Raw genomic sequence first — 23,585 nt, 5'->3', positions numbered from 1 at the left:
CATGATAATGCTGAACTTTCTGTATTACTAATTCATCATTTCTCCTCTACTAAAATCTGATGTTTAGTTCTATACTAAATGGCATTAAACGACGAACCACATAATATTAACGAGCATATTTGTTTATTATAAATTGTGTCCCTACGTAAAGTATTATATTTGTATATATTGTGTTACCGGGACGTATTGTCAAATATGTGGAGTGAAAATTGACGTTGTTTATGACAGCTTTGCGCAAAACAACAGTAATATTTTACAAAACATTTTAAACATTCAGAAAAAATAAAAAAAATATACGCATGTAATATATGTGAACGAATAGTTCATAATCTGTCTTAAAATGTTTGAGTGAATCTCAACGTTGTGAGTTAACATTCATAACTGGAGCAAATATATAAATTCATGCCAGCATGCTGTGCATTCATTCCTTACAAGAAAAGAAAATAAGGTGCCGATCTTGGTTTCTGGAGATATTTATGAATTAAAATTAAAAAAATATTCAGAAAAACAAGGTTAGGCTGAATATTTCATGTCAACATGTAAACACTGTGATGTTGCAAGATTTAAGTTGACCAATAAAAGTAAGGGTGATGTTTACATACATATATAGTATCTCGTGCATCTATCCACTGTCGGCGATATGCGACGCCCTGCAGCCTCGCATAAGTCACATCTATTTATAGGTTGTATTCATCTGTTTTCTTGGAAGTAAATCGACTTCTATATTTATCGGGATTTCCCTTCCATACAAGGAGAAAAATATGAATAATCGATGTGAGGATTCCAGGAAATAGGTCGGTACACGGGTATAAATACCCAGCAGTTTACCCGAATGGAGGAATCAAAGACATCTGGACACTGGAAACAGTCAAGTTACTACAGGTAGGTGAAACTTAATGTTAATTCTTTTATACTCACATTACGACTTATGTCTCGGAGACAATGTAGCAAACTTGTACACCTACTGTGTGCTATTATTTTACTTGTTGATCCAGTGAGTGAATGTTGTTTAACGACGCAGTTAGCATTATGCTTCATCATTCGACGGCCCGTAAATTATCGATTCTGGCCAGACTTAACAAGTGCCTGAAACCTAAGAAACAATCCACAGAGCAATTAGCTAAGTCATAGAGCCTGCCGATCTAAACCCCCTCTTTTAGTCCACCCGATCCTCTATTTTAGTCCGCTTTTACGATGCGTATGATGCAATGGTGGTAACTTCTGATCCAGTAACCTCACGGGGTTGTTGAGCCATACATCCATTTGCGAAAACGTATTTGTGTATATTGTGTATACCAGTATATGTTTTCACATTTTACCCGCTTGTGGTATATTTTATGATATAGTTTTATACACTGGGACATTGGCCACATGTATATATATGTTTGGATTTTAATTGCCATGATCAAGATAAACAACAATGTGAAAAGCTCATGTTTACTACTATCTATTATTTTGAGATATCACTAAAAACATTTATTATAAAATGTTCTTAGATTACATAGTTTCGACGTTTAGACTTTAGAAATGAATTTGTGATATAAATATGAGCATTGGTAACGATACCAATAGATACTTGACAATTATGCATTTGTCCTCTTATGAACTGGTATTGTACTCTCACTGTGCATAGTGCTTGTAACTCGATCACTTTATTTCAGAAATTTTCACCAAGACAAGAGTACAGCCATCAATACATCATGTCTGAGTACGATACGGATATTGCTGCTGTTGTCATTGACAACGGATCTGGGATGTGTAAAGCCGGCTTTGCTGGGGATGACGCCCCACGTGCAGTGTTTCCAGCTCTCATTGGCAGACCCAAGTACGACGTGAGTAGAAACGGTGTCTTGACAACTTCTTTATTACAACAACAACAACAACAACAACAACAACAACAACACCAACAATAATAATTATAATAATGCACGCCAACATACGATTAAACTATACACGATTTCACCATATTTCGAAGGCGTCTTTGTTGCGCCATTTTAAAATATATCTCAACACGTGTGCCTTATCCACCGAAATCACTCCTACATCACTCTACAAGGAGTGATTGAATGGACAGTGTAAGTTAAAGCGTAGGCCTTAGAAGTTAATATTAATCATTTCTTACAGGTCTACATGGCCGGGATGGGAAGCAAGGACTGCTATGTAGGCGACGAGGCACAAAGTAAGAGAGGAATCCTCAGTCTGAAATATCCTGTAGAGAACGGCATCGTCAACAACTGGGACGACATGGAACGTGTGTGGCACCACACCTACTACAACGAACTGAGAGTGGCACCCGAGGAGCACCCAATACTTTTGACGGAGGCACCACTCAACCCCAAGTCAAACAGAGAGAAGATGGTGCAGGTAGGGTTACGTCATTAAGGTGATCTGACCAGGGGACGGCCTCATTGTTTAAATCATATATATAATATAAATCATATATCGTGACATATACAGTCATCAACTCTAAATGTTTAACAATTATTTTCAACAGATTTAAGATTATGGAGATTTAAGGGTTTACTTCGGTTACTTCCACACACCCCCCACACCCCTACCCCCACCCCCCCCCACCACCCCCACCCCCACACTTTTTGAGGATTGTGATAATGGCTGCCTGTTACTAAATGAGGCGGTGTGGGTGACATGTTTTTCATAAAGCGAGAAGCATTTATTTTCTCAAAACAGTAGTTACTGTAGCATTTCATACACTGTGTGCACACAGGAGAACTATTAAATACTTTCTTCGTATGACTCATAATTGTTTCATCATTACAGATCATGTTTGAGACATTCAACACTCCCGCCTTCTATGTGAGTATCCAGGCGGTGTTGTCGCTGTACGCCTCGGGGAGAACCACTGGCGTCGTCCTGGACTCGGGAGATGGTGTCTCGCACGTCGTGCCCATATATGAAGGTGAGACAAAGCCGGATTTTTCATGATATACTGTAAAGTTTTTATGCATACTCTCATGGCGTGAAGTTCCACTAATATTTGCTTCTTTTATCGATGTTACACTTAATGTACAACCTGATTTCTGATCATCTCAGGATACGCCCTGCCCCACGCTGTCCGGAGAATGGACCTGGCTGGCCGTCACCTGACCTCCTACCTCAGCAGGATTCTACACGAGAGAGGATACAACTTTACTACATCATGTGAGTTGTCCAACATCATCTCACAGGGTCTACATGTGCTTGCACAATACGTATATGCTACCAATCAAGTTCCCATCATATAAACTAATATTTTCGATCGTGATAGTCTTTCCTGACAACAATATTTTTCTCCAACATCCTCTTTGAACACAACTCTCCGTGAACACCAAAACAATCAAAAGGGTCTTGTAATATTCAAGAAGAACTCATTTCCACTGAGGATTTAAAGTTTTCGTTGGTTTAATAGGGCTGAAATGGGACCAATAAACTTTCCAAACAAGTGACATTTACGAAAAATAATACTGTAAATAATTCCAATAAATATGGAAGAATCTGCCTTGCAATCATTTCATCCAATCACAAATTATGGTGAAGTATGACAAATTTAGATGTGACTTTCCTTTTGACTTTACTACGCATACCAATGTGTAAAATTATCTTGGGCTGCCAAGATGAGGGGTTTGTGTTTGCGACAGAATATTGACCCATCTGTGAGGTCATCAAGTCCATATCATCACAATTATTATTTACATTCAGTTATCAATAAATCTTTACGATTACGGTTACTTTTCTCCGTATGATACATTTGTGATAAGCTGAAATGTTGTGTTTGCAGCTGAGAAGGAGATAGTTCGAGACATCAAGGAAAAACTCTGCTATACTGCCCTGGACTTCGAGGCAGAGATGGTGGCAGCTTCACAGTCCAGCGCCATTGAGAAGGAATACGAGCTGCCGGACGGGTCTGTGATAACTATCGGCAATGAGAGGTTCCGAGCTCCGGAGTGTATGTTCCAGCCAAGTTTCATGGGTAAATATTATAGGACACTTTTATTATGGTGAATATTAATTCTAAGGCTACTGTCTTTTTCTAGTGAACATACTGGGCAAGGCAAAAGAAAGAAAATGGTGTATTTGATACGGGTATCATAGTTGTGTTTTGGGACCTTAAGTTTGCAGTGTTTCGGCGACATTTTGATAACTTTTGTATCATATTTGGTAAAACCCAAGTGTATTCTTTCTTTTGCCCTTCAGTTTATGTATTGATAGGTCCCTTTTGAAAACTGGTGATCATCGATAGTATTCTGTGATAAACACGGATACTTGTATTGGCCCCTACTATATGATGAACTGTGATATATTCCGAGCCCCTGTACTAACACACATGTCGTCCTTCCAGGTATGGAGAATGCTGGCGTCCACGAGATGCTGAACAACTCAGTAATGAACTGTGACATTGACATCAGGAAGGATCTGTACAGCAACGTGGTTCTGTCAGGAGGATCAACAATGTATCCAGGTGAGTTGCAACTCCTGGTGGCAATAGCCCTGTATAGAATCAGCATGGTTTCATAACCGTGTCATTTTTATACCTCTTCGATTTATTTATCTCATTTGACCGCCTCCGTGGTCTAGTGGTAGAGCGTCCGCCCGGAGAGCGGAAGGTCCGGGGTTCGATCCCCGGCCGCGTCATACCGAAAGACGTTAAAAGATGGTACTTGTTGTTACCTTGTCTCGCGCTCGGCATTAAGGGGCTAAAACAAGGACTGGTCGGCTCGGAATCAGTATACTGTGTCTGAGTGGGGTATTCATGTTAAACTGCGGCATGGTATCTCAGTGAGCTAGCACTATAAATCGGCATCAGTCCGGACTAGTACAAGCAGCCACACAAACACACACACGTACATGCACGTCGCTATATAAGTGCAATATCTTGGACGCGACGTTAAACCCCATTTCACCTCACCTATTTATCTCATTTGCATTGCAAGTCCTTGGCTCTTTAAATAAAGTATATCACTAACTCGTCCCTACTAACTGCACACATTATAGTACAATGGCCTCAGGCAGACATTTCTATCCCACTTAGTTGCTTCTTTGTGGGCTAGAGTCGTCTGAAAACTGTTTTTGTCTGTATGTCACGTCTTTGCATTGCATTTTGTTCCCGATTCATATATTTTCCATTTTGTGTTGTATAACATGTGAATAATAACGTTATTCCATCTATATAGGTCTGGCAGACCGAATGGTAAAGGAACTGAGCGCCGTCGTGCCGTCTACAATCAAGGTCAAGGTTATTTCTCCACCAGAGCGGAAGTACTCGGTGTGGATCGGCGGCTCCATCTTGGCCTCGCTTTCAACCTTCCAACAGATGTGGATCTCCAAGCAGGAGTATGGTGAATGTGGACCTAGTATTGTTCACAGGAAGTGTTTCTGAGCGATACTTGGGGTCATAAAGTATTTCAGGGGCAAGAAGCAAGTTATAAGTCTTTCATTGGAAATTAGGTGTTCTTCACAGCTTCTGCAATTGCAACCGTAACGACAATGTATTCACGTTGCAAATGAAATCTTATCCACCCAGCGAGATAACAGAATATCACAAACACATGTAGTGTATGTTGATTTAGGTTCTTGGAGTGTAATGAATAATGTGTTGTTCTGTTAGTAGAGAACACCATGCAATATCATGAGAACGTGTTAATAAAAGGACACTGTTGTTATTAAACAGTTTGTATATGTTCATGAACCTGATCCATCTGTATATAACACACAGTGATCAATCAATATGGTCATCTGTACAACTTATCATATATATATATATATATATATATATATATATATATATATATATATATATATATATATATCCAATACGTACATATCACGCATAAATGAATCCATCTGTATATATCACATATGTATCATCCATGTTTATACGTCTTTTGACTTCAATAAATGTTTCTGAATGATTTGTTTTGTGCTTTTGCCTTTTTATATCCTTACATCTTATTATTATTATTATTATTATTATTCATCTTCTTATTATTATGAATACTAATAATTTAATCATTTTCTCTTGACACCGAACACCTGGTGTCAGTGTTTTGTGACACCGATTCGTGCTCGTGAGTGTTGGCTTCCGAATATGTTACGTCCATAATTTGGTAGTCAGTTATTTCCATTGTGATAGGATATGTTTGTAATAAGCGTCCTATTTGACCTACTTCTGCCTTGTGTTAACGCCTTTGTCTCGAGAGACAATTTCTTTTCGATTACAGACATGTTGTCCCATTATCGACTCTCCCTTTGTATATTAGATAGATACTAGTATTCACTGTTCCAGGGACTTCGCTTTAACGAGGTTTCACTGTACAAACAAATCTATGTAGCTATTTTGAAATGGAAAAATAGCAATCAAATCCTTGGTTTGATCAAGCTTTTAATTTTTCCTCAGAATTTACAAATACAAATTCACATTGGCACTTTGCAAAATTACCCAAGGATGGTGCAAATGCCTGGTCAGTGGTTGGCCATTAAAGTATTTGTCATGTCACTTTTTGTACACGCTCGAAGTTCTACTTTTATATAGTTGGTTGAGAAGAGCTATATATTTTTTAGAAAATGTCAATCTGCGATTTTTATATTAAGTACTTTGAAAAAAGAGCATGTAAACTATATTATTTATATACTTTTATATTGTTGGTTGAGAAGAGCTTTATATTTTTTAGAAAATGTCAATCTGCGATTTGATATTAAGTACTTTGAAAAAAGAGCACGTAGACTATATTATTTATAGAATATACACATCTGTAAAGTGTCTGTGTATTAAAACTGTGAAAACGAAAACAATAACTTGTAAGGAAAGAATCGACACTGGGAAACTTATGCTAATGATATGCTAATATTATAAGAAATAGTCATAAATGGATGTCATCCGTTGAATGTATTTTCACAATCATGAGCTAAGGTAGATATGCTTACTAAACGAGCCCCGTTAGATGCAGCTCTCATAACAACGAGTGTATTTTCAAACGTATGTAACGTATCTAAAGTTGAATGAGGCGTCATTGAATTAGTTCCTCAAACTTCCAACTGAAACTTCATAAAAACGCAATGAAACATCGCTACAACTGCCGAGAAGATGTAGCGACAACGCCTTAAACACAGATCAACTTACTTCCTTCAACCATATAGTCAACCACTGACTGCATATTAACAGCCTTTGTTAAAGATCTACGTCTGTGTCTGTCTGCTTCGTTTTCCAAGCATAGCAAATACTCGTTGTTCTTCACACCCATGAAAGCCTCTGCATATCGTACATACTGCCTCTGCATACTGTATATCGTAACATAACCATGGGCGAGCATTATATGTTCAGTATTATATAGTTTAATTCTTTGATATTTTAATGAACTCAGTTAGTGTCTCATAGGCCTGTATTGCTTGCATATTTTATGCTTTTATGTCTGTTTCATCGTGTATAGCGATATGTGACACTTGCATAAACCTCTTCTTCTCCACTGACTGCGCGTGCAGCAGCGACCGTGACTCCGTCGTCTCTTGTCTCTGCAATTTTCCTGAAATAGGGAAACACAATCAAATAAATTTTAAACAAAAGTAAACAAGCTAATTCATTTACTACTAATAAAAAGTCTAATTATAATAAGCCGACACTGCCAAGAACAGTTTCCTATGGATCATTGACTTTGTCGATTTATTTGAACATGAAGATACAATTACCAAATTTCCAGTCATCCGTAGTGTACACACATGTGTCAGTGTTTAAGGCCTATGCCTTCTTTGAATTATAAATGCAAATGATTTCACATCCAAAACTAAAGGCGATGACTAACCTATGCCAAACTCCGTTCCTTTCGCCCCACAAACCTGCTTTTGTTGTACACTCTGCAAGCAACACGCCCGCCGGGAACGTATACTGTCGATACACTGTTTCTCTATGACGTTAGCTACTTTGTGTCTGACGTCAGTACTTATTAGGACACAAACAATGACGCGACTCCATTATTGCCGTCATAGATTTCGGATTGGCGACATTATCATTGCGTTCTAGACCGTTTGTGGAACCTGCATTCATCTGCCTTGCGTCGCTCCATATGGTCCGGGTCAGTCACACAGATTATGGCCTCTTTGGCAAACCCATTACGATGCTATCTATCATACAGTTGCCACAGATAGCAAAAAAATACAGAAAAACACGGCAAAGAACGCCGATTGATCACTAGCGACGGTAGCGAAGCTCCGGGAGACCACTGACGTGTTTAGAGAAATATCTTTATAATTAATTGAATGAAGCATCTTAGAAGTGGGCCCTCATACTGCCAACCGGATTCTGTTAAAAACACCAGGAAACACCGTGACAACTGCCCAGTACATTTTGCGACAAAGCCGTAAACATATCCCAACGAACTTGCTTGAAGCAAATAGTTGCTGACAGCGCCAAAGCAGTTTCAACCATGCGCAAGGAGTGAGTGAGTGAGTGAGTATGGTTTTACGCCGCTTTTAGCAATATTCCAACAATATCATGGCGGGGGACACCAGAAATTCACACATTGTACCCATGTCGGGAATCGAACCCGGGTCTTCGGCGTGACGAGCGAACGCTTTAACCACTAGGCTACCCGACCGCCCCTCATGCGCAAGGAAGGATCTGGCCAAACCCCGCCTGCTGCACAAGTGCCATCTTCTGTTTTAGACCTACAATGTACACTCATGACATCATCACAGTCATGTTAATTTGTAACATTAGAATCTCTCTACATAAGTTTTAAATTAACAATTACCATAACACTTCAAATGTTGATCTTTCAAGTGCAGTGTGTAAATAATATAACCTGGGAAGCATAGAAGATGAATTTCCTAACTCTCCTTAAAATATTAATATCTTCTTGTTTAGCTTAACACGTATAATCTTCTAAATACTAAAATATTGATGTAATGAGACATGTTGCTTTTATCTAAAACATGTGTTTGTCTACGTTAATATCAATTCTGTATTTAACACTGCCATGTGACATTTTCAAGGGTTCTGCTACAATTGTAATGTAGGCCATATGGCCTGAAATATTGAATTCATTCTGTTCTGTTCCGTTCAATGTAACGTGTGATGTGTTCAACTCTCTGACATAAACGAATCGAAGAAGCAATTGCAATATTGTTATCTGAAAGGAAAACACTGAACGTGTAAATGAAATTACACAGAGATGAATGCGTGACTTAATACGTGCTCAGTCCAATACTGTTATATATTGCACAGATGTGCATCGTATATTCTTCCGATCCACGTGACACGTGCACTTACGAAAGACCTTATCTCAAGTACAAAATATGACGTCATGAATGGAATTCTGTGTCAACCTTAAACCGATCTGATCTGATCGTATTCAACTGCGGTATTTGGAGCGTTTTCAGGTCTTTATAAAAATATATTTGGTGCATTTTGTTGCCTATGGCATAAACAATACTTTCAAAAACGTTTAATGTTTCACTATTTCGTCATCACTTTTGTAAACGTTGCGTCACAAGATAAATATAATGATGCTCCATTAAAAACAAATAAGAGAAAAATCTGATTTGTTATTGTAATTTCTGTAATAACATCCATATCTTATAATGGCATTTTGAAAAATTGATAACTATAAAAATAACGATTATTCTAAGATAAAGATATATATTGTTGATCAGTTATATGCTTCAATAATATTTTGAACAATCGACAACAATAGAAAAAAAGATTACTCTAATATAAAATATCTATTCTTGAGCAGCCGTCTTTTATTTTTATGTGCAAATCTCGTCCTACGATTTGTATACTCCCATATAGAGTAGCTGTTCTTTTAGCGACGCAGTATTGGTAACACAGAGCCAGTTCACAGCTTTATCCAGGGACTGGAAACAAACCTCATACAGGCACTGACAATAACAGGGGTCGTATACTAAACGCCGTGGCTTATTACGGCTGCGCACTTTGTGATAATACATTTAAAAACAAAATGTCCCTTTCTGGGGAACATCTAGAATATTATTATAAACGTACTCTTTAAACAGTTAGATTTTGGATGCTCCAATAAACGAAGCATTTTAGGGGTCAAGCTAAAGTGTATTTGAGAGTGTCCCCCTTTCAACGATTTACCAAGGGGCTTAACTCTCATGCGTTGTCAGTTACTATTATAGTTAATCAGTGTCACTGGTAGAAGTTCGACTCATCATGTGTGATACTGCGTAATCATCAGTTTACATTGATGTTGGAACCTGAATGGAATAAACTGTTATTTTGACACAAGGTGTATAACGAATAGTACTTTCTAGTACTACTTACACATCAAAAACACAAACATGAAATACATTTGTATATGGCCTGAAGTCATGATATAATATATATCCCAGTTCACTTTTTGTAATAGAAATGTAATGAATTTATCTATATGTCTCGTCCATGTTATTCAAAAATTAGAAAAAGTGGACAATTTTGTGGAAACAATATGCATAGTAGAAACCTTCTTGCTAAATTTCCAACAACAAACGAAAATTGTTATCATGATGTAAAAACGTTTTAACACACACATACGTAGTATGTCTGAGGGGGTGAATATCAACTATGTTTGTCAATTTGAGCGAATATCGTGACTTGCCATTTGGCCGATATAGGTCAGGGTGATGTTTGCGTTCATATATAGTATCTCGCACACCTTCCACTGTCGGCGACATGCGACGCCCAGCGACCTGGGACAAATCACATCTATTTATAGCTCAGGATTCACCTGTCTTAGCCGACTTCTATATTTATCGGGGTTTCCCTTCCATACAAGGAGAAAAACATGAATAATCGATATGAGGATTCCAGGAAATAGGTCGGTACACGGGTATAAATACCCAGCAGTTTACCCGAGTGGAGGAATCAAAGACAGCTCGACACTGGGAACAGTCAAGTTACTATAGGTAGGTGAAAACCCATTATAAAACAGTGTAATTGTCATGTTTTCAAAATACAAAAAGTAATACACATATTTAATTTAATAAATATTTAATGTGACTTTACAAGTAACATGTCTTCCGCTCATTGTGACTAAGTTTGATTTGGGATGTAGTAACCATGCATCATAAGGCCAGCACTGAGTAGAGAAATATACAGTGTAAAATGAACACAGTGGGATTATTAACAAACCCATGAAGGGACTATAGAGATACAAATTGGAGTTTGAATAGACAGGTATTTTATTTAACATTTAATAGTTAGAACTCGTTGTGATGAATTATTTGTTACCTTTATTGACGTATTGTTCTCAGTTGTTCTAGAGCTTTAATTCATGTACGATAAACCATTTGAAATAGAATCGTGTTATATCTAGACGGGTACACTCTATGTTCAATGGAGTTTATCTCTGCCTTAACTTTGTTCTGACTTCCCCCAGGTCGAGGGACGTGGCTAAATACACTCACAACTGTAACAAGCTTTATCATAAAAACTGCATGTACGTTGTTTACTCATTTTGCCAAAGACATTACATCAATCAACTATAGATGCACATTACCATATTTCAGAATACAAACAATACAACCATCATGTCTGAGTACGATACGGATATTGCTGCTGTTGTCATTGACAACGGATCTGGGATGTGTAAAGCCGGCTTTGCTGGGGATGACGCCCCACGTGCTGTGTTTCCAGCTATCACTGGCAGACCCAAGTACGACGTGAGTAGAAACAGTGTCTTCATGAATATAAACATTCTTCATAATTGGTGCTTTGTCGCTTTAGTTCTAATGAAAATTGTTCTTCTTCGTTGCCCGTTGTGAATTTATGAATAACATAGTACGTTTGGATGTAGGACTTGAGGAAACGTTTGCAAGGTAACTTGTGATGTCTCGACAAGGGTAGTGGGTCCTGGGTACCTTGAATTAGTTTTCTCTCGAATTATTGCTGGTGTAGTAAACCTGAAATAGAAAACTGTATCAACCCTTCATCATATTAATACTGTAGCGCCTTGAACATTCACTTGGTGAACAGACTGAGGAACTGTAAATGCATTTAATTTTTAATTTTTAATTAGTTGTCTGCAATCTGATAGCTAAATGTACAGCGAAGGAGAACGTACTTGCTTAGCCGCTATTATTTATCATATCTTACAGGTCTACATGGCCGGCATGGGGAGCAAGGACTGCTATATCGGGGACGAGGCACAAAGTAAGAGAGGTATCCTCAGTCTGAAATATCCCGTAGAGAACGGCATCGTCAACAACTGGGACGACATGGAACGTGTGTGGCATCACACCTACTACAACGAGCTGAGAGTGGCACCCGAGGAGCACCCAGTACTTCTGACGGAGGCACCTCTCAACCCCAAGTCTAACAGAGAGAAGATGGTGCAGGTAGGGGGCGCTGTTACAAGGAAACAGAGATGATCTGAAAATGCAATTCTTATCCAAGACTTGTATCTTCCACTATTGAGATATTACAGGTATTTAATTACCAGCAATGAAGTCTGGATGTAACAAATAATCATTCTCTACCCAGTGCATCAACTAGAGGGAAATCGGTTAAACATGAAATCAATCATGTCCTATTTCCAAACTCGATTAAATGTTTTTCTTACCATACACATATATATTACTACATGGACAAAAGGTGCCACAGTAAAGAGCAGTATGGCCCTTGACTTTAAACTGATTAATCAAAGTTTTGATGTCAATGCATGTAGAGCATAGTTGTGACAGTTCTACGATCTTGACACATCAGATCAGACTAGTCTGGTTCCTGCCGTCCAGCATTAATGAACTAAGAATTGCGTTTCATCATTACAGATCATGTTTGAGACATTCAACACTCCCGCCTTCTATGTGAGTATCCAGGCGGTGTTGTCGTTGTACGCCTCGGGGAGAACCACTGGCGTCGTCCTGGACTCGGGAGATGGCGTCTCGCACGTCGTGCCCATATATGAAGGTGAGGGGAAATCAGAAAACGTTTGCATGTAAGTTCTCTTTTTGGGGGACCAGTGCAGATTTTACAGATCATAATAGAAGTGATTTTATACGTTGTGTAATGTTTCTTTTGTGTAATCTTAGGATACGCCCTGCCCCACGCTGTCCGGAGAATGGACCTTGCTGGCCGTCACCTGACCTCCTACCTCAGCAGGATTCTACACGAGAGAGGATACAACTTTACTACATCATGTGAGTTGTCACACAATTGCTGACATTTATTACTTATACCCAAAACCGTACACATCATGTCAACTCATAGTAACAACAGTTTTACTTGAACTCAATTTTGCTCTCTCATCGCACATGTAACTAACAACATGTACTTAGTGATATATTGATGTGATGTGTTTGCAGCTGAGAAAGAGATAGTTCGAGACATGAAGGAGAAACTTTGCTATGCTCCCCTGGACTTCGAGGCGGAGATGGTGGCAGCTTCACAGTCCAGCGCCATTGAGAAGGAATACGAGCTGCCGGACGGGTCTGTGATAACTCTCGGCAATGAGAGGTTCCGAGCTCCGGAGTGTCTGTTCCAGCCAAGCTTCATGGGTAAATGACAATAATATTCCAAACAAAGTCTATAGGATACCAAAATTTTACCACACCAAAACACATTCAGAAAGATATAATCGCAGTTCAGAGTCTCGTGACGTCCATGCTGAACATTAAACCCAACCCCAAACATCCCCGGTATCAGCCTACACATTTTGGAAACGCCACTTTAAGGGGCTTATGCTAAAATATTAAGATCTACCACTCCCACTGACAGGGCTGTGCAGAGTTCGTCCTTTTGAGGCGACAGGATCCGCTCTCCAAGTGTTCAACTCCCAGTAATTGTCCACAGTCGAGTGTACTAGGCCCTTATTGTTGATAGTGAACACACATGATGATTGTCTCTACCTGTGATGACTGGGGCTAACGACGATGATCAATTTAATGATATTATCCCAGCATTTAGGATAATAAAATGATATATATCATCCACGTATATCAAGCATTTATGATGTTATCCGCTGTTATATGATAATGGTTAGATATGGTTTAAGCCATGCATTAATATATCCACTCTTCCAAGTATTGAGAGTGTGGGCGTTCAATTGTGAAGTTGGTTCTTATTGAGCTTTCGTGGGATACGACATTTGTATTATGTCACGGGTGACCATCGATATTATTCAGTGATAACATTACATAATGTACACATTATTGTGTCAACTGTTGTAAGTTATCTATGTCGTCCTTCCAGGTATGGAGAGTGTGGGCGTCCACGAGATGCTGAACAACTCAGTAATGAACTGTGACATTGACATCAGGAAGGATTTGTACAGCAACGTGGTTTTGTCAGGAGGATCAACAATGTATCCAGGTGAGTTGCAGCTCTTGGACCCAGTGACCATGTCTAGATCATCCATGGTATTATAACTGTGATGTTTGATCGACTCGAATTGGTCATTTAGGATATTTACACGCCCCAGCAATCTCCCAATGACAAAGCTCAAAAGTGTGTTATTATAAAAAATAGGTAATATGATTGTCATTAGAATTAACTTTCAAAATAAAATTAAATACTTTATTGCCCCAAACTTGGTATTTGGATGTTTCTTTTTTGAGGAAATGGCCCCCCGCTTCATCTTGTTTTTCATCAAATATTGAAATTACCACATATACGTTTTAGTTCAGTATTTCTCATTTTGTGCAGTGTAGTATCAAAATATTAATGCCATTTTTTTCTCTCCAGGTCTGGCTGATCGTATGATGAAGGAACTTACCAACATCGTGCCATCCACAATCAAGGTCAAAGTCATTTCTCCACCAGAACGGAAGTACTCGGTGTGGATAGGTGGCTCCATTTTGGCCTCGCTTTCGACCTTCCAAGAGAATTGGATTTCCAAGCAGGAGTATGATGAATGTGGACCTAGCATTGTTCACAGGAAGTGTTTCTGAGCCCCACGTTGGGACAGAAAGTTGGGAAGCTGGAGGGGCCAAGCTATATGTCTTTGAACGGAATGAGGTGTTCATCTTCGTTATCAACTGCATCCTTGAACTCGATGTGTTCACTTTGGAATCTCGAAAAAACAGATCGTTTCCATAACATGTTTTCTTTTGTCAATATTCATACTCTTTCTTCTTTATGTTGTAAATACTTCACTTTCATCTGTATGTAACATACCTTGTGCAATATCATGAAACCTGAAAATAACATTGCGCCTCATTGAAAGCGTCCTGTCTGAAGTCTTTGAAAATGGCAAAATTGTTACGAAGTATTTATGTACATATCACAAATGTATAAATTCATCTGAACATACCATAAATGTATTAGTCCATCTATACATATGATATCAATCCATCTGTACATATGTCAACATATCATTCCTGTATATACTTAATGTGACTTGAATAAATGTTTCTACGAGATTGGCTTTGTCAGTTTGAGAGAGTATTGACACAGATCAATCAAAGATTAATCAAACCTTCTCTCCATTTTTAAAACGTTTTCAACAAGTGCAAAAAGGAACTTATAACTGGTTCTACGTTCTCTGTATATTAAAGGTAAATGTTCGTGCATTCACTACCATCATCCCGACGCTGTCCAGAACAGTTTCCTTTGTACATGTTGAATAACAAGTCACAGCAATCTACACAGTCGTCCGTAGCGAGACACATCAGTGTGTAACGCCAGGGTCTTCTTTGAATATTAAATGCAAATGATTTCACATCCAAGAATATAAGCGCTGGCTTACCAATGCCAACTCTATTCCTGTCGCACAAACATTCTGCTTTTGTTGAACAATCCACAAGCAACACCCTCCGCCGGCCGCGTTCACTTCCGATAGACCTATATCGATCCTCTATGACGTCAGCTGATTGGGGACGTATCTGTTAGTGATGTCAGTACTTAGGTACTTAGTGTACACAATAAGTAGTACACTCAGTAAACAAGACGTGTGCCGGCCACGTACACTGCCGATAAACAACAATAAGAGAGGTCCCACGTCTCTGTCGTAAAGCCGTTTGATGGCACCTGAATTTATTTAGCATGAATCAGAGTTTGGAAGATTGACTCTTGGTCTGCCTTTGTATAGGCGATGGTATAGCCTATGTACAGTGGATGAGGGGAATAAGGTTGAACGTTGCGTAAAATATATTTTGCACTTAAATAGCGATGTGCAAGCACACGTGTGTGTATGGAAGCTTGAACTTGTCCGGACTTATGCCGGTCTTATAGTTGTAGCCCACTGATATATCATAAAATGGAGACCACAGTAAGGCTAGATTAACATTTAGTCTATGAAATCTTGTATAACTCATTACATTTCTTTCCCTGATGTTGATGAATAGCGGTGGCTAGGCTGGCTTTTTATAAGTCACAGTCACAGTGAAGGACTACACTTTAGCAGAATGTACTCTCTCTGAGCCGAACAGTCCTTGCCTTATCAAAGCGCCAGGCAGGCTAACAACAGCATAATATTTCAGAGTATTTTGGTATGATACCGCCACCGACCTTCCACTCTTCGGGAAGACGCCCTATCCACACGATACAATAACTGGAATCCGAGGTTCGAGTGTTACCAGTACATTGTCCATATGTTCTGACTCATAGAATTGTTGTTGGATTTGGAAATAGTGTTACATAGTTCATCTAGATTCAAACTACGACGTTAATTTTGTGAGATGCGTAATGATTTCAAGAACGCGCCATATGCACAGTGACTTGCATTTGCGGTGAAGGTGAAGTAGTTGTGAAACAAATGCATTAGTTTGATCTGACAGGAGAAAAAAATAACACTTGCAAGTATAATGCGTATATATATCTGTAAAACTTAAAACTAAACTTTCCACAAAATACTCAAGAAGTCACGGAAAGTCACGGATGTCGCATGTCACGTACGTAACAGTTATTGAAAAGAATAATATATGTTCTGGTATACGTGACACTTGGTAAAGACCTCACGTGACGTGGGACTTATGGAGTCAGAAATGGGTATTGTGTTTTAATGTACCGGGCGTACTAAATTATGTGCATACAACATCTTTAACAAATATGTTAACTTTGTTTGTTATGTTTGAATGTTTGAACAACACATATGCATATTTTGACTCAATGCACGAGACAAAGCTTAAACACAAATTCATCGTGTGAATCCAGACAACTGCATTCTGCAAATTCGGCATTGGCCAGTGAGACGGATATGGCACCTTTGTCGAATTCATTGCGATCTATCATACAGTTACCTTAGAATGCATGCAGAACACAGAAACATTACAAGGAATTTCGCAGATTGATCACAAACAACAGGAGACCACTAGCAGTTTTAGAGAAATGTCTATCATTATTTGAATGAATCGTCTTAGAAGTGCGTTCTCATAAATCCTACTGAATACTGTAGCAAATATTTCCTGTGCAAGAAATGATCTGGCCACATCTGGCGGGTTTCACAGGTATATTTTTTTGTTTTAGAACTCTTTTCGGCCAGGCATTCACATTCAAGTTATGTTAATTTGTAAAATTGGAATCTCTCAACAGATTTCTGAGAACAATATTTCCATAAAACTACAAATGTTGATCTTTCATGTCGATAAGACAAATGTGATGCAGCAGGATCACTCGGGTTACATGGGCTTTTATGCGGCCCTCGAATGCGTCTCGTACACAATATGACGTCACCAATGGAATTCTCTGTGCGTTTTGGTTTATCAATCTTAAACCAATCTGCCCGGAACGCATTCAAACTGCTGTGTTTGGGCGTTTTCGGTCTACATACAAATATACTTACGCCTTTTTTGGCATAAGGAAAGGCATTAAAATCAGTGGATGTGAAAATTCAATCTAAACTGCTTTCCTCCAATTTGATCTTTTAGAAAGTACTGACTTTTTAGATTTATTTTCATTATAAATTTCTTTGAGCTTGGCACATATGTACTTCCTTCACAGTCTAAAAAACCCAAATCAAATCCCCTCTCTAATATATCACAGTGAAGGTGATGACAGGTGATACAAGCACGTGGCTGCTATGTGTGGTCTGTGACATACACTATTAAAGTTGTACTATTTTACATCCTACATTTTACACACCATATTTTCAAAGAACATTATTTTTTAATGTTTCACCAATTCGTAATCCCTTTTGTAAATATTGCGTCATAAAATAACGAAATATACCATTAGAAAAAAATATTAGAAAATAAGTATGATAAGTAAGGGAAATTATTTCCCTAATTATATAATAGCAGCCTTATGTTTCAATCATATTTCGAAAAATTGACAACAATAAAAATAAAGATTACTCTAAACTAAAATATCTATTCTTGATCAGTCGGTTTTGATTTTATCTGTGCACATCTAGTCCTACGATTTATATACACCCATATAAAGTTAAGCGATTCAGTATTGACAACACAGCGCCAGTTCACGACCTTTTCATGGCAACGTAGCTTACGAGCAATAACATTAACAGGGGTCGTATACTAAACGCTGTGGCTTATTACTGAAGCGCACTTTGTGATAATACATTTCAAAACAGAAGATCCCTTTATGGGGAACATAAATCGGATATGATAATAAACGTACTTTCAAACAAGATTTTATTAATTCTCCAATAAACGAAGCTTTTTAGGAGGCAAGCTAAAGTGTGTTTGAGAGTGTCCCCCTTTAAAACGATCTACCAAGGGGTTTAATTCTCATGCTTTGTCAGTTGCTATTTGTAGTTAAATCAGTGCCAGTGATTCAAGTACTACTCATCATGGGTGATATTGCTTAATCATCAGTTCACGTTAATTCACGTATATCTGAATAAATAATCTCTTGTCTTTACATCAGGTGTATAAATAACAGTACTTTCTACTACTACTTACACACCAACATGAAATACACGTGTATATAGTCTGAAATTCATGATATAATATGTAGTGAGTGAGTATGGTTTTACGCCGCTTTTAGCAATTTTCCAGCAATATCACTGCGGGGGACACTATAAATGGGCTTCACACAGTGTACCCATGTTGGGAATCGAACCCGGGTCTTCGGCGTGACGAGCGAACGCTTTAACCACTAGGCTACCCGACCGCCCCTGATATAATATGTAACTCAGTTGACCTTGTGTAGTGTAATAAAATGAAATATATACGTGTATATATCCATATGTCTCGTTTATGTTATTCAAAACTGAAAAATGAACCATATTTTGGAAACAATATGCACAGCAAACGAAACTTGTTATCATGATGTACAAACGTATTTATACACACATACGTAGTGTGTCTGAATTGCTGTATATTAATTATGTTTGTCAATTTGAGCAAAATTCGTGACTTGTAAACAAACCAATATAGGTCAGGGTGATGTTTGAACATATATAGTATCTCGCACACATACCCTTGTCGGCGATATGCAACGCCCAGCTACCTGCTATTTATAACTCAGGATTCACCTGTCTTACCCGACTTCTATATTTATCGGGATTTCCCTTCCATACAAAGAGAAAATTATGAATAATCGATGTGCGGATTCCAGGATATAGGTCGGTACCCGGGTATAAATACCCAGCAGTTTACCCGAGTGGAGGAATCAACGACATCTGGACACTGGAAACAGTCAAGTTACTACAGGTAGATGAAAAAAGGTATATTTTGTATGTTTTCCAAATTCAAAAAGTAGTACACAAATTTATTTTGATAAATACTTAATGTGACTTTAGAAGTAACATGTCTTCCACTCATTGTGCTTAAGTTTGATTCGGGGTGCAGTAGCCATGCACTGAGTATAGAAATATACAGTGTAAAATGAACACAGTGGGATTATTCCCACACCCATGAGGGGACTATAGAGATACAAATTGGAGTTTGAAAAGACAGGTATCTTATTTAACATTTAATAGTAAGAACTCGTTGTGATGAATTATTCATTACCTTTATTGACATATTGTTCTCAGTTGTTCTAGAGCTTTAATAAATGTACGATAAACCATTTGAAATAGAATCGTGTTATAGCTTATTGAGTTTATCTCTGCCTTAACTTTGTTCTGACTTCTCCAAAGGTAGAGGGACGTGGCTAAATACACTCACAACTGTAACAAGCTTTATCATAAAAACTGCATGCACGTAGTTTTTTCATTTTTCCAAAGACAGACATTATATCAATCAAATGTAGATGTACATTACCTTATTTCAGAATACAAACAATACAACCATCATGTCTGAGTACGATACGGATATTGCTGCTGTTGTCATTGACAACGGATCTGGGATGTGTAAAGCCGGCTTTGCTGGGGATGACGCCCCACGTGCTGTGTTTCCAGCTATCACTGGCAGACCCAAGTACGACGTGAGTTGAAACAATGTCTTCATGAATATAAACATTCTTCATAATTGGTGCTTTGTCGCTTTAGTTCTAATGAAAATTGTTCTTCTTCGTTGCCCGTTGTGAATTTATGAATAATATAGTACGTTTGGATGTAAGACTTTAGGAAACTTTTGCAAGGTAACTGGTGATTTCTCATACAAAATATGGCTTTAAAGATTGCTCATTGTCTCGACAAGGGTAGTGGGTCCTGGGTACCTTGAATTAGTTTTCTCTCGAATTATTGCTGGTGTAGTAAACAGGAATTAGAAAACTGTATCAACCCTTCATCATATTAATACTGTAGCGCCTTGAACATTCACTTGGTGAATAGACTGAGGAACTGTAAATGCATTTAATTTTTTTAATTTTTTATTTTTGATTAGTTGTCTGCAATCTGATAGCTGAATGTACAGCGAAGGAGAATGTGCTTGCTTAGCCGGTATTATTTATTATATCTTACAGGTCTACATGGCCGGCATGGGGAGCAAGGACTGCTATATCGGGGACGAGGCACAGAGTAAGAGAGGAATCCTCAGTCTGAAATATCCCGTAGAGAACGGCATCGTCAACAACTGGGACGACATGGAACGTGTGTGGCATCACACCTACTACAACGAGCTGAGAGTGGCACCCGAGGAGCACCCAGTACTTTTGACGGAGGCACCACTCAACCCCAAGTCTAACAGAGAGAAGATGGTTCAGGTAGGGGGCACGTTACATGGAAACAGAGATGATCTGAAAATGCAATACTTATCCAAGACTTGTATCTTCCGTTTATTGAGATATTACAGGTATTTAATTACCCGCAATGAAGTCTGGATGTAACAAATAATCATTCTCTACCCAGTGCATCAACTAGAGGGAAATCGGTTAAACATGAAATCAATCATGTCCTATTTCAAAACTCGATTAAATGTTTTTCGTACCATACACATACATATTACTACATGGACAAAAGGTGCCACAGTAATAAGCAGTATGGCCCTGCATGCAGAGCATAGTTTGGACAGTTCTACGACCATGACACATCAGATCAGACTAGTCTGGTTCCTGCCGTCCAGCATTAATGAACTAAGAATTGCGTTTCATCATTACAGATCATGTTTGAGACATTCAACACTCCTGCCTTCTATGTGAGTATCCAGGCGGTGTTGTCGCTGTACGCCTCGGGGAGAACCACTGGCGTCGTCCTGGACTCGGGAGATGGTGTCTCGCACGTCGTGCCCATATATGAAGGTGAGGAGAAATCAGAAAACGTTTGCATGTAAGTTCTCTTTTTGGGGGACCAGTGCAGATTTTACAGATCATAATAAAAGTTATTTTATACGTTGTGTAATGTTTCTTTTGTGTAATCTTAGGATACGCCCTGCCCCACGCTGTCCGGAGAATGGACCTTGCTGGCCGTCACCTGACCTCCTACCTCAGCAGGATTCTACACGAGAGAGGATACAACTTTACTACATCATGTGAGTTGTCATACAATTGCTGACATATACACATTTATTACTTATACCCAAAACCGTACACATCAAGTCAACTCATAGTAACAACAGTTTTACTTGAACTCAATTTTGCTCTCTCGTCACACATTGTGAAGGTACCTTTAAAGACTACATCAGGTAAATATCAACAAGTACTTAGTGATATATTCATGTGATGTGTTTGCAGCTGAGAAAGAGATAGTTCGAGACATGAAGGAAAAACTGTGCTATGCTCCCCTGGACTTCGAGGCGGAGATGGTGGCAGCTTCACAGTCCAGCGCCATTGAGAACGAATACGAGCTGCCAGACGGGTCTGTCATAACTCTCGGCAATGAGAGGTTCCGAGCTCCAGAGTGTCTGTTCCAGCCAGGCTTCATGGGTAAATGATAACAATTTTCGAAGTCTATAGGATACCAAAAAATTACCGCATCAAAACACATTCAGAAAGATACAATAGCAGTTCAGAGTCTCGTGACGTCCATTCTTAACATTAAAACCTACCCCAACCATCCCCGGTATCAGCCTGCACATTTTGGAAACGCCACTTTAAGAGGCTTATGCTAAATTATTAAGATCTACCACTCCCACTGTCCAGGGCACAACAACACGCTGTGCAGAGTTCGTCCTTTTTGAGGCGACAGGATCCGCCCTCCAAGTGTTCAACTGCTGGTAATCGTCCACAGTCGAGTGTACTAGGCCCTTATTGTTGATAGTGTACACATATGATGATTGTCTGTACATGTGATGATTGGGGCTAACGACGATGATCAAATTAAGGATATCCTCCCAGCATTAGGAATAATAAAATGATTCATATATATATATCATCAACGTATATCAAGCATATATGATGTTATCCGCTGTTATATGATAATGGTTAGATATGGTTTAAGCCATGCATTAATATATCTACTCTTCCAAGTATTGAGAGTGTGGGCGTTCAGTTGTGATGTTGGTTCTTATTGAGTTTTCGGGGGATACGACCTCTGTATTATGTCACGGGTGACCGTCGATATTATTCAGCGATAATATTACATAATGTACACATTATTGTGTCAACTGTTGTGAGTTATCTATGTCGTCCTTCCAGGTATGGAGAGAGTGGGCGTCCACGAGATGCTGAACAACTCAGTAATGAACTGTGACATTGACATCAGGAAGGATTTGTACAGCAACGTGGTTTTGTCAGGAGGATCAACAATGTATCCAGGTGAGTTGCAGCTCTTGGACCCAGTGACCATGTCTAGATCATCCATGGTATTATAACTGTGATGTTTGATCGACTCGAATTGGTCATTTAGGATATTTACACGCCCCAGCAATCTCCCAATGACAAAGCTCAAAAGTGTGTTATTATAAAAAATAGGTAATATGATTGTCATAAGAATTAACTTTCAAAACAAAATTAAATACTTTATTGTCCCCAACTTGGTATTTGGATGTTTCTTTTGTGAAGAAATGGCCCCCTGCTTCATCTTTTTTCATCAAATATTTAAATTACCACCTATCCGTTTTAGTTCAGTATTTCTCATTTTGTGCAGTATAGTATCAAAATATTAATGCCATTGTTTTTTTCTCTCCAGGTCTAGCAGATCGTATGATGAAGGAACTTACCAACATTGTGCCATCCACAATCAAGGTCAAAGTCATTTCTCCACCAGAACGGAAGTACTCGGTGTGGATAGGTGGCTCCATTTTGGCCTCGCTTTCGACCTTCCAAGAGAATTGGATTTCCAAGCAGGAGTATGATGAATGTGGACCTAGCATTGTTCACAGGAAGTGTTTCTGAGCCCCACGTTGGAACAGAAAGTTGGGAAGCTGGAGGGGCCCAGCTA

General features: G+C 38.8%; 2 protein-coding genes across 2 annotated transcripts; both read left to right on the top strand.

Moving 5' to 3' along the window:
• Positions 1 to 781: 781 nt before the first annotated feature.
• On the top strand, positions 782 to 5,785 carry LOC124121473 (actin-5-like). Its single transcript, XM_048388562.1, has 8 exons — positions 782 to 882; positions 1,662 to 1,832; positions 2,125 to 2,364; positions 2,779 to 2,917; positions 3,052 to 3,159; positions 3,776 to 3,967; positions 4,337 to 4,456; positions 5,169 to 5,785. Exons 2-8 carry the CDS (start codon positions 1,701 to 1,703, stop codon positions 5,372 to 5,374), a joined length of 1,137 nt encoding a protein of 378 aa, XP_048244519.1. The 5' UTR covers positions 782 to 882; positions 1,662 to 1,700; the 3' UTR covers positions 5,375 to 5,785.
• Positions 5,786 to 10,848: 5,063 nt separating this feature from the next.
• Positions 10,849 to 23,585, top strand: LOC124121471 (actin-2-like). The gene is made up of 12 exons (XM_048388563.1): positions 10,849 to 10,893; positions 11,497 to 11,649; positions 12,085 to 12,324; positions 12,757 to 12,895; positions 13,018 to 13,125; positions 13,291 to 13,482; positions 14,177 to 14,239; positions 21,392 to 21,505; positions 21,628 to 21,735; positions 21,938 to 22,129; positions 22,841 to 22,960; positions 23,334 to 23,585. The coding sequence occupies exons 2-12, from the start codon at positions 11,518 to 11,520 to the stop codon at positions 23,537 to 23,539; spliced, it is 1,614 nt and encodes a 537-aa protein (XP_048244520.1). The 5' UTR covers positions 10,849 to 10,893; positions 11,497 to 11,517; the 3' UTR covers positions 23,540 to 23,585.

This window comes from Haliotis rufescens, unplaced genomic scaffold (assembly GCF_023055435.1).
Source record: "Haliotis rufescens isolate VD_foot unplaced genomic scaffold, xgHalRufe1.0.p SCAF_73, whole genome shotgun sequence".
Classification (NCBI taxonomy): domain Eukaryota; kingdom Metazoa; phylum Mollusca; class Gastropoda; order Lepetellida; family Haliotidae; genus Haliotis; species Haliotis rufescens.
This window is presented reverse-complemented; position numbering and strand designations above follow the sequence as displayed.

Excerpts from the sequence above, each read along its gene's own strand:
- LOC124121471 (XM_048388563.1), top strand. The coding sequence starts at position 11,518 with ATGTCTGAGTACGATACGGATATTGCTGCTGTTGTCATTGACAACGGA. Across the intron at positions 21,506-21,627 it reads CGTCGTGCCCATATATGAAG|GATACGCCCTGCCCCACGCT; the intron begins GTGAGGAGAAAT and ends GTGTAATCTTAG. Across the intron at positions 22,130-22,840 it reads GTTCCAGCCAGGCTTCATGG|GTATGGAGAGAGTGGGCGTC; the intron begins GTAAATGATAAC and ends TCGTCCTTCCAG.
- LOC124121473 (XM_048388562.1), top strand. The coding sequence starts at position 1,701 with ATGTCTGAGTACGATACGGATATTGCTGCTGTTGTCATTGACAACGGA. Across the intron at positions 2,365-2,778 it reads ACAGAGAGAAGATGGTGCAG|ATCATGTTTGAGACATTCAA; the intron begins GTAGGGTTACGT and ends TCATCATTACAG. Across the intron at positions 2,918-3,051 it reads CGTCGTGCCCATATATGAAG|GATACGCCCTGCCCCACGCT; the intron begins GTGAGACAAAGC and ends TGATCATCTCAG.